At 37.4% G+C, this 11786-nt stretch overlaps 2 protein-coding genes across 2 annotated transcripts in view; one reads left to right on the top strand and one right to left on the bottom strand.

Moving 5' to 3' along the window:
• The first annotated feature begins 248 nt into the window (after window positions 1-248).
• Window positions 249-4024, top strand: LOC149421579 (TAR DNA-binding protein 43-like). The gene has a single exon (XM_089634442.1). It carries the CDS (start codon window positions 437-439, stop codon window positions 1643-1645), a length of 1209 nt encoding a protein of 402 aa, XP_089490568.1. The 5' UTR covers window positions 249-436; the 3' UTR covers window positions 1646-4024.
• A 1527-nt stretch (window positions 4025-5551) lies between these two features.
• ssh (Protein phosphatase Slingshot) overlaps window positions 5552-11786 on the bottom strand; it is a 309427-nt gene continuing 303192 nt past the window's right edge. Inside the window, exons 7-8 of the mRNA XM_089634891.1 lie at window positions 10792-11061; window positions 5552-10149 (exon numbers count right to left, since the gene is read on the bottom strand). Of these exons, the coding sequence (XP_089491017.1) occupies window positions 7698-10149; window positions 10792-11061 (2722 nt within the window). The 3' untranslated portion in view covers window positions 5552-7697. The remainder of the gene's footprint in view (window positions 10150-10791; window positions 11062-11786) is intronic.

Raw genomic sequence — 11786 nt, 5'->3', positions numbered from 1 at the left:
TTATAAATAAAATATTTTGTTTGAACGTCACTTTGTTATATAAACCAACCGGTTTCGGTTCATCCTGAATCTTCTTCAGAGTTGTATAAATCCATAGTATGTAACAACACAAAACAAAACAACGCAAACACAATATTTTATTTACATGTACAAAATGATTGCTTCTTGTGAAAGTTAAATAATTCATTTGTTGGCAACACTATAGGACTAAAATAAATCTATGGTAAAAGTTATGTGAACGTGCATAGTTTGACATTTCAATAATATTAAAATTATTATTTAATATTTTTGTAATAACTAAATAAAATAAGGCTTACACATTATGTCTGTTTAAATTCACACGGAATAGAAACACTTATTTTGTTATTCTTTGTATGTTACTTTACATCTCTTGACTCTCGGGAGACTTTTTGAGTTTCAGTAGGCGCTTCTTTAAATGATGCCAATTGAATATGTTTTAATAACAGACAATTGCATCGAAGACTATATCGGATTACCTACTCAAGAAGATGGAAGTTTGTCCCTTAGTACATTGTCGGAAAGTTTTCCAGGTTGCTGCGGATTGACGTATGTTCACCCCACAACCTCCAATATCCGAGGGCTGAGATTAAAGGATGGCCGTCTGTATCCTCCAAATGAAGGCTGGAGCTCCTACAAATATCTCTGCAATTTTCCAAAAGAAGTTATTGAAAAACCTAATACAAAAATCTACCAAAAAGAAGCGACAGACCTCATAGTCCTGGGTTTGGCTTGGAAATCTACAGAAGATACTATAAGAGAGTATTTTGAAACATTTGGCAAAGTCAGAAAGGTCTGGTTGAAGAAGACCGCAGAAGGAAAATCCAAGGGGTTTGCATTCATCAGATTTGCAACCTATTACACACAAATGAGAGTTCTCACAAAAACACACATCATTGATGGCCGTAGGTGTGATGTACTGATTCCCCACTCCAAGAGAGGATTACCCTTCAAAGTGTTTGTCGGCGGCTGCCCTGAGGATCTGACAGTCACCGACTTGCACACTTACTTCTCACAATACGGCCCGGTGACCGATGTATTCCTTCCAAAACCTTATCGTCCTTTCGCTTTTGTTACCTTTCTCGACTCCTGCGTTGCCAAAAATGTTTGTGATGAAAACCATTTTGTGAATGGCGTTACTTTAAATGTTTCTGTGGCTGTACCTAAATTGACTAACTCTAGCAGATATGCCAACAGTAATCAGGAAGAATTGTCATTGGTTAGTCATGGAGAAAATGAGTATTCTGATCAGTTGAGTACCCATTACCAATGGACTAATAACAATTGCAACATTGATTTGTTGAATATGCAAAACTTACACATAAGTAAGACGGAGATGTCGAGTTTGCACCAAAATTGCAATAATTCATTTTTAAATCCATTTTCTCTTCCCATTAATACTTCACCTTCCATGTTCAATCAGTCCAATTGGGGAATATCCCCCAATTCTACATGGAATGAAATCTCCAGCTATACAATGCCAAATATTCACCAAATAAATACACCCACTTTGAGCCACGGATCGGAGAATGTTTTCCCCTGGTTCCCCAACACTTACCAAGGAGCTTCCACGGAATATCAACAGCAGCTGTTCCCACCACCGGTTTACCAAGATAGCTCTTTGTGACCACTCTGTCCCTGGAATGTAATCCCGGACTTCCAGTTTTTTTAATGAAACAGATGCATAATAATGTATATTTACGTAAAAGTGGATCTCTGCTGTCCAAACCGGTGAACTATTTACTGTAAATGGTAACTTCCTAACTATTTCCTCATCGTAAGAACCTCTAATGGACCTTTAAAATGTGTCACCTTTATAGATTTTAAAACATTTCTAGCTATCTTCATACATTATTTATCATCCACCTGTAATGTTACATTTTTGAGAGAGTTGACTGATAATGTATTCATGCTAGACACTGAAATATTTTAATCTAACAGAGTTAACATCAACTTATTGATTTAATTTATTAACACAATCAATTACATTGAAATTTTTACCAGTAATTTGGAGATATATTATTTTGGTTTCTGTTTTTTTAAATAATCTAGACGTTATTATTTTGGAGTTGTTTATATTTTATTATTTGAAGCTGTGAAATTACTTGGTGCTTATATCACATGACAACATTATTTATATATCCTATTATTCAGTATTTAAAAAAAAAAAATACTTTATTGTGTTTTCAAATTGCATATATATATATATATTTATATAATGACACGTAGAATGTACTAAATGAAAAGTAAGATTTAGATCTTGGTTTTATGTAATATAATTAATTTATTGTCAAATGCTTTAAATGTTAAATTTTAATCACATATTTCTAAGGGTGTTAATTATTGATGAAAGTATTTTGTTGTAAGAATCTAAGGGAATTTCTACAATTTCTTCGTTGGAGTGTCTTCTAAAATAAAATTATAAATCACTATACTTGGTACAAACATACCATACCTTTATAAGATAAATCTGATATCCGGTATTGAACTAGTTTGGCGAACTACAAAATTTTTTCCATAAGGCCGACACCCAATAGGGTCAATAGTCACTTAACCCTTTGACTGTGGATATTGCACATAAATGGCAGGTGAATCCGTACCACCACGGCAGGTCCCCAACGTAGTCATTTTAAATATTTTACCTCATGCGGTGCCCTACACATTTAGTTGGATATTCAAGTTCATTTTGACTGTCTGTCCCTGCTATATATCAATCGTATCAGAATAATGTGTATACCTCAATACTGTCAATATCATTTATCTATAAAAACTGGATAGATAATTATATCATAAAAAAACATGTATTTTTGTATACCATTTTAGTAACCAATATAATATTTAATAAAAATCTTTTTATGTACTCGTTTGTATCAAATGTTATATTCATGTCGAAAGGCAAATTCTTAGTATTAGCGATAAGGTGCATTTCTACCAGAATTATGTTGTGTAAATGTAAATGTTGTGGAGTGTAAGGCTAAGGACTCACGGAGCGATTTTTACCCGCGCCCGCCGCGGTTGTGGGCCCGCATCCTTTGTAGAATGCAGATATGTATGTAAAAAATTAAAGCACATTTCACGACGCGTTTTACGCCCGCGGCGTGTGCGATTGTTTGCGGGGCCCGCTGCACCCGCGGTTATCTTGTACCGGCGGGCGCGGTCCCGCAGCCGCGGCGGGTTGCTCCCGCGCGCTCTGCGATCGGTTGGCAGGCGAGTTAGTGGAACTCAAGTCTTGCAACCGCCCGTCTTGCGATAATCAACCGCCAAGATTGCGGGCGATAACCGCAACCGCGGCGGCTGCGTCACCGCAAAAAAGAGCGGTCTCGTGAGTTTTGAAAATAAAACTCCATTCCGCCACCGCAGCGGGCGCGGGTAAAATCGCTCCGTGAGTCCTTAGCCTAAATAAGTGTCAATAAAAATAATATATTTATAGAACAATGTTAGAATGCCTTACATGATACATATTTGTAATTTCTTCATTTTAACTGCATTGTCACAGTACAATAATGTATGTGCTGCTAAAACAAAATAGTTTTTTGTAATAATAATTTTGAAATATCCCAAATGTGTTTGAAGAAGTACATTATGGCATTTTGTACCACTGTACCTAAAAGATGAGTTGTGGTAAGGGTGTTATTTTTATGTTTGCTTTTGGTGTAAAATCTATCTATTGCGTGGAAGGTTACTTAATTTTTTTTTTACTAAACTTATTACCTTATTGTGTTTAAGAGCGATAAATTTTTTCATTTAAGTGTTTTTAGATTTTGTGTTTCAATAGAATTTTATACCAATTCTAATAGTCATTAAATTAAGTATGACGGTGTTAAATTACATATTTGTTTTATTATTTATTTGTTGTCTGCATTTTATTGTTGTTTTTAAAAATTAATGAAAAGCTAGTCATCTTTGTGTAATAACCATGTTCTTTTATAAACGTCAAATTAACGCAATACCATGAATTGTTAATTACAAATTTTGCGTATAATTTTTACAGACTTTTAACTTTGTATTAAACCCATTTTCTTTCTGTAAAAGAATCTTTAAAATTGTCTACAATATTCTTAAGATCTGTCTTTAATAAATTCTACAAAATGTCAATTTGTAAAATAAAATATTAAGTCTATAGTTAGTTTACCTGCCATATTTTCGAAACTATTTTTGAAGTTGTTATTTTTTTTTGTAAACTATTTATGGAAAGAAATGTGTTTATGTGAATAAAAATATTTTATTTCAAGAAAATTGTTTCAATAATTGACAATTGAATTTTGAAACCACCTAAACCTGGCCTGCCATCTCTCATTCAGGAAGCCTTTTGAACTAAAGGTGCAAGTCTATTATTATTGCCTTCACTGTTTCGGAGTTGAATTTTGCAACCACCTTAACCTGGCCTGTCATCTCACATTCAGAAAGCCTTTTGAACTAAAGGCGCAAGTCTATTATTATTGGATTTACTGTAACGGAGTTGAATTTTGAAACCACTTAAACCTGGCCTGCCATCTCACATTCAGGAAGCCTTTTGAACTAAAGGTGCAAGTCTATTATTATTGCCTTCACTGTTTCGGAGTTGAATTTTGCAACCACCTTAACCTGGCCTGCCATCTCACATTCAGAAAGCCTTTTGAGCTAAAGGTGCAGTCTATTATTATTGCCTTCACTGTTTCGGAGTTGAATTTTGCAACCACCTAAACCTGGCCTGCCATCTCTCATTCAGGAAGCCTTTTGAACTAAAGGTGCAAGTCTATTATTATTGCCTTCACTGTTTCGGAGTTGAATTTTGCAACCACCTTAACCTGGCCTGTCATCTCACATTCAGAAAGCCTTTTGAACTAAAGGCGCAAGTCTATTATTATTGGATTTACTGTAACGGAGTTGAATTTTGAAACCACTTAAACCTGGCCTGCCATCTCACATTCAGGAAGCCTTTTGAACTAAAGGTGCAAGTCTATTATTATTGCCTTCACTGTTTCGGAGTTGAATTTTGCAACCACCTTAACCTGGCCTGCCATCTCACATTCAGAAAGCCTTTTGAGCTAAAGGTGCAGTCTATTATTATTGCCTTCACTGTTTCGGAGTTGAATTTTGCAACCACCTTAAACTGGCCTGCCATCTCACATTCAGAAAGCCTTTTGAACTAAAGGCGCAAGTCTATTATTATTGGATTTACTGTAACGGAGTTGAATTTTGAAACCACTTAAACCTGGCCTGCCATCTCACATTCAGGAAGCCTTTTGAACTAAAGGTGCAAGTCTATTATTATTGCCTTCACTGTTTCGGAGTTGAATTTTGCAACCACCTTAAACTGGCCTGCCATCTCACATTCAGAAAGCCTTTTGAACTAAAGGCGCAAGTCTATTATTATTGGATTTACTGTAACGGAGTTGAATTTTGAAACCACTTAAACCTGGCCTGCCATCTCACATTCAGGGAGCTTTTTGAACTAAAGGCGCAATAATATTATTGAACCTTTTTTATATCATTCACTGTTTGAATTTGGTTTTGAAGAGTAATAAATAATAATATGAATAAAACAATTGGATTAACTTGAAAACAACAACCAGTTTATTTTCAAAAGCAGAAAACATATACTTATTTATACACACTATAGTACAAAAATTTACAATAATCACAATTATACACACAAGCTGGAACTAAATACTTCTGAGCGACATCAAATAGGACAATCTTTAAAACCAGCTCTCGATTTCATGTTTTGGTTTGAGTTACACAAATTCTCTAAAGGGATTTAAGTTAAAACATAGCCACATAACTTAGTGTGATGTTGCTCTGTAGTGGGCACATATTCATTAACATTAAAAAAATAATCTATGGAAATTTTCTTAACATAATGAATTCACCATTTTACCGTCACGCTACAAAAGCTATTCTTTGTCACACTAAACTTAAGCCAAGAGTGTCATGATCGTGAATACAATAAACTGCTCACATTTCCATGTAAGGACTTAACAATAAGCAAATTCATTTTTCTTTCTAAGTAACACATTCGGCATAAATTTGAACATTTTAAAAACATGAATTTGCTCAGAGGGTTTATAATTTTAACATCTTTAGAATAATACTAATGCGATCATTTCTTATTTTAACATAACTATAATGCTTTTAATCGTAAAAGGTGGCTGCGACATTAACACACATATAAAATAGACTAGATATTTTGACAGCCATTATCAAAATTAAAAAAATATACACATTCCTGTGATACTTTGCTGCTTACTAATTAAGATAGGCAAACATTTAAAACACTGCTTTTTTGGTAGAGGCTTCATGTTATCAAAATCTCCGGCACGCCGACGCTTTAACACAAATTCATTTCCGGCATACCGACGCTTTAACACAAAATCTCCGGCACGCCGACGCTTTAACACAAATTCATTTCCGGCATACCGACGCTTTAACACAAAATCTCCGGCACGCCGATGCTTTAATACAAACTCATTTCATTTGCTAAATAAATAGGAGCACATTTATAACCATAATAAATTTGAACCATTTTAATACCACAAATGTTAAAAATTAACTTAACATCAGTCGGTCGAAAATGGTATACGATGCTAATATCTATCTTTTATTAGCTTACAGATATGCAATTTCTTACTGTAGATGTATTTCAGAGGTGCGAACTTTGGGTCTAATATACAACATTAAATTATAGGTGGCAGTGCCAATGAACTGGCCCAACTGCTATAATTATAAAATGTGTGGGATTATCAATACATACTTATGGTAAGTTATATGAAAATTTGTTTCTATTTGATACAATCATAATTTATTTTGAAAGAAATACTCCGATTACCTAGGAAAATCAACTATCAAATATTCAAGAGATATTATCCAGAAATTTAGAACAGTTTTATTTGTAAAATTTGCCCATGAAATCAGGGGAGCACCTTAGAAACATTTCTGTGCAAATTTAAATACATACAAGATATTAGAGTAGCTTCAATTAAAGTAGTATTTCATAGACATATTGGTACATTTTCAGTGTTTTAAATCAACTATTAAATAGATCAAATCGAAAGCTACCTCCGATGGCAGTCTACAAACTACTATGATTATTTTGATAACATGAACATTTTGTATAAGAAGATTGAGTTTGTCATAAATTTTTTATTTGCAAGAACTAAAGTGAAATAAAAAATTTCACACCACCTGCGGGAATTCTAAAGACTCGACATGCGCGGTGACACTGTGTTCAAACAGATGCACACATCAATGTCCCAGAGTGAAAACTATAAAACGGCAACTTATTCTGGTGCAAGAGCATTGACAGATATAACACGCAAAAAGGACTTTGTTCTTCAAACCTTTTAATTAAATCTAATCGTTACTCTCACATCGGAATTAAAATTGCAGTAAAGTAAAGTAAAACCCAATATAAGGATTCCCACATAAGAAGTTTTCATGTCTAACAGGTTTAGTTTATCTAATGATTCAGTCCATTGCAGACTGTTATTTAAAAAATAGTGTAATTTTTCCCAGCTAATGGTTTTGTTCCTGTCAGTCCTTTCAGTCCTGTTGGACCTTCCAGTCCCTTGGAAACCTTATAAGGGAATTTCACTGTATTATCAAGTATTGATTGAAAGCTATGACTAATGATAGAGGAGAAATGCTGTGTTAGGCACATGAATACAATGACATTCGCCAATGTGATGAATATGGGTGGGTTACATGGTATTGTAGACGGGGTTGGTACACCTGGTGGTGGTGTGGTTCTTGAGCCGGGCCAGCGGGTGGGTCTTGCCGTGTTGCAGCTGTTTCTTTTGAGCTTTGGCTACAACGGAGGCCACCACCGCCTTGGGGAAGGACAGCGGCGCCATGGCCAGCACGGTGGGTGCCACCGGGGGCCGGAGCGCCGCTCCAGCCCCCTTCGGCACCGCAAACACAGAGTTCTTGCAGCCGGGTGTGGACTGTTTTCTTTCAACTTTATTATCTATATCACGTTTTAAACTAGACTGTCGCACAGGGATAGGAGGTTCGCCGAAATTAGTTTTACCACTGAGCTGCTGGCTTTTTGGCCTGTCGTACTTGCCCACTAACACCTTGACGGACAGGTCCTCGAGGGAAGTGGTCTGCCCGACAGCGGGAGAGGAAGGTTCTGGCTCCGCTTGTGTCTTATCTACGTGAACACTGACTGGTGACGATGGAAGACTTCTGCCTTTACTTTTGGTGTTGTTTTCAGGGTTATTTATGTTTTGTATCGCCGCATCCACATTTAAAGTATTATTTTTAGTTTCGTTATTCATAATCGACTTTGCTTCGAATTCCATTTTTAAATTTCTCACTTTGCCGGATAATGTTCTGTTAGTTAGTGTTAGGGTAGTTTTGTGCTTTTGATTGGGGAAAGCTTTGACTATAGAAGTGTTAGAAAAGTCACAGTCACCGTGACTGGAGAAGAGGTTTCCCGCAGAAGTGGAGCAGCAAGGGCGGGAGAGGGGGCGTTCCAGCAGGTGGATGCCAGAGGTGGCGGGGGCGCTAGCAGACAGGGGAGAGTACAGACTACCACTACGCCTTGGAACATTGCACACAGCATCACCACTGTTATTAAAGTCTACTTCTTTAAGTATGGCACTCATTTTATTGTTTTTCTTTAAATTATCGGGTACACTAACACTAAAGCCATTGGCAATGTTTAAGTTTTTATTGGATTTTGCGCAACTATGTTCATGATTTTCATTTATAATGTCTAAATCACAGGGGGGAACTAAAAGTTTGTGCGTTAAAACCGTGTTTATCGCTTCGTTGATTTCACACGGCGCCGGCTCCGCGTCTGGACACGGTTTCTTGGCAGATCCTTCCTCCAGCTTCTGCTTGGTGCGCTTCACTGTGCCCATGTTCCAAGGCTCGTCGTAGGAGCCCCACGATGAATTCCTGGAGGGGCGCGTGTCGTAGGAGCCCCAGGAGGAGTGGCGCGAGGGCCTGTCGAGCACCACAGCGCTGTCGCAGGAGCTCCAGGAGCCCTGGCGGCTGGGAGGGGGCCCGCCCTCTCCTTCGCCATGGCCCTGGCGCCTCTCCTCCTTGTCGAACACTCGGTCCAGCTGCTTGGAGAAGGGGTCGGCCCCAGCTGCTTGGCGGGGCTTGGCGCGTACATCCACCGTACATATACCGCTATCACATTTCACTATTTCGTTTGAGTCTTTATTATCACAATTGTCACTAACGGTTAATTCTTTTTCCTCTATATTCTTTTCCCCGGGGTCCCATGTTTCTGTTTTATCCGTAATGTCTATAGTTTGAACAATGTTACCCACTAGTTCCGTATTGATAGCCTCATAGTGAAAATTTGAATCGCTACACTCTGAGGATTTGTCTTGGAGTTTCTCTCCCAAATCTAGGTTAGCGTCGCACTTGAGGGCATCTATGTGGTGGGAGAGGTTCAGTTTTAAGTTTCTTCGTTCTCTTTGAGACCTCCTTTCCGTGGCTGCTACGTGAGATTCTAACTCGTTAACTATATGTTTAACACTGGGTATTCCGTCTTCTCTGAGTCTCATGATCTGATTCTGAGACACGCTGTAACTTCCGTTAGCGCAGGGCATCAGGACATTCCTAGTTTCCTGGGCCAGGTTTTCTAGAGACACGGAGGTGGGTGGGAGCAGTTGAGAGGCGAGGCGGGTGTCGGGGGACCAGGAGCGTGGCCTTCCCCGACACCTCCCGGAGAGAGCTTGGATTAGAGGTGTCGGCTCCATTATCCTAGAGTCTGTTTTGGACACTAGACCTGGAGATTTAAGATTGGTTTCAGATTTTGACCTCTGAAGCTTTTCTTTGTTCTTCATGGCATCTAATATTCCTTGGTATGTTTCTAATTGAGAGAGGAAGCTAGTGTTAGGCTTAATGCAGTTGCGCTTTTCTTTCACATGCTTCATGGCTTGGTGGAAATCCCAGTCGAAGGCTTTCATGGCGTAGGCAATGACCACCGAGGCCGACCTGCTGACCCCCATCTTGCAGTGGACCAACACCTTGGAGCCCTCCTTCCTCGCTCGACTGATGTACTTGAAGGTGTTGTCCCAGTGCTTCAGCAGATCCGTCTTCTCGTCATCGTACACTCGGATGTTCAAGTAGTCAAACATGCCCGGGAAGAAGTTGTCAATCTCTCGGGTGACGTTGAGGATGTGCCGAACCCTAAAGAAAGTGAAACTTTAATCAGTCACAATTCAGACAAAATAAACATTTTTAACAAACGAAGTGTTTTAACTGAGAGTTAATAAAAGTTATGAACAAAATAATAAAAATTCAAGAGAAGTAAATGCATACTAATCAATTAATTTATTTATTTGCTAACGGCCTATTGGGTTTTTACATTTTTACTTTTTTTTTTGCGATTATAAATTAAATTAAAAACAACAGTAACTTAAACTTAATAAACTTTTTTAAGTTAAAAATAACCACAATATAACATAAATAATATAATTTTTTTTAAATAAATCAAGAAATACAATATTCTTGGTAAGTTAATAAGAAGCTAACTGAAGAACACTTGAAATAAAAATAAAAAATTTAAAAAGATATTCTGAATACTTAAACATATGTATGTTGTTGTTGACATTTACTTAAACGTGATGAATTAATTTGGTTCTACATGTACCAAAATTTAAAACGAAAATATCAGCGACATCTATTAATTCTTTTCCAAGTCTATGAATCGTTTCCATGACAGAATTCAACAAAGTTATTGTTATGAAACAACAATTAAATTGATTTAAATTTTATGGGAAGGCAAACAAACATTTTAGCAAACAAACAAAAAATGCAGAAGATATTTACCCATTTTTCTGCAATTCCTCCAGATTACTAGCGTTCCACTCAGATCCAAGGTAGACATGATCAAAGATCTCTGTGGGAGAATCCATCTGTCCGAGGATAGTCAGCATTTCTTGGTCAATGAAGGGCTTGAACTCTCCCAGATCCATGTCCAGGTCCTCCTCCAGCCTACCTCGGATGACCTTGCTAGTGACCTCGTCAAGGTCAACGCTCATCATTATCTCTTTCAGGGTGGATCTGATGACGCGCTCTGTCTCTTCGCGCTCTCTAGGTCTGGAAAGAGAAATTGATAAGATTATTAAAAGAACTTGTAACTTGTTAGTGAATTCGCTATATTAAATTCACAGAATAAATAATAACACCAGTAGTGCCTTCCATACAAATTTGAATGAAAACAAATGTTCCATTTAGCCCAATAGCCCAGCGGTCCGTCTCACTTACACTCGCCTGACATTGTAGATCTCCATCCCATTTGAATTTCATAAACACAGTTTTGTGTTGAAAATTTAGTAGAGTCAGTTAGGCAAATATTTGGATCATGAAACACGCCCACAAGGCACTCCTTGTGTTATTCTTTAATTAATATCTGATTAAATAGAATTGGGGAATTGTGTGGATTTTTATTGGTAAAATATGTCTTGTTCAGAATGAGAGTAAAAAGATCCAAGAACTCGTTATGTGAACAGAAGAAAATTTGGAATGCCAAAATGATCCAAATCCTTTATTATGGTATTTGAAATTTTAACATTTTTAAATATAAACACAAAATTTTAAAATTAGATAGGAAGAAGATGGAAGGTTGATCCTCTAGTCAAACACTTGTGCGGGTCTAATAAGTAGCTAGCAACTCTTCTCCCTGCCACCCAAGATAGATAGCAATATAGCTAGCTGACTTGTAATTGACAAGCCTCATGAGGGAACAAGGAATGAAAGGCAGAACTCACTTGTTTCGTACGGAATCGGGGGAGGGGGGACGACGCGACTCGATGCAGTCCATG

This window comes from Hesperophylax consimilis, chromosome 8, assembly GCF_061612785.1.
Source record: "Hesperophylax consimilis isolate HC1 chromosome 8, BYU_Hcon_1.0, whole genome shotgun sequence".
Lineage (NCBI taxonomy): Eukaryota > Metazoa > Arthropoda > Insecta > Trichoptera > Limnephilidae > Hesperophylax > Hesperophylax consimilis.
The sequence above is the reverse complement of the archived record's forward strand: the minus strand, read 5'-3'. Positions and strand labels throughout refer to the sequence as shown.

Bases quoted from the DNA above. Each gene is read 5' to 3' on its own strand.
- LOC149421579 (XM_089634442.1), top strand. From the start codon at position 437: ATGATGCCAATTGAATATGTTTTAATAACAGACAATTGCATCGAAGAC.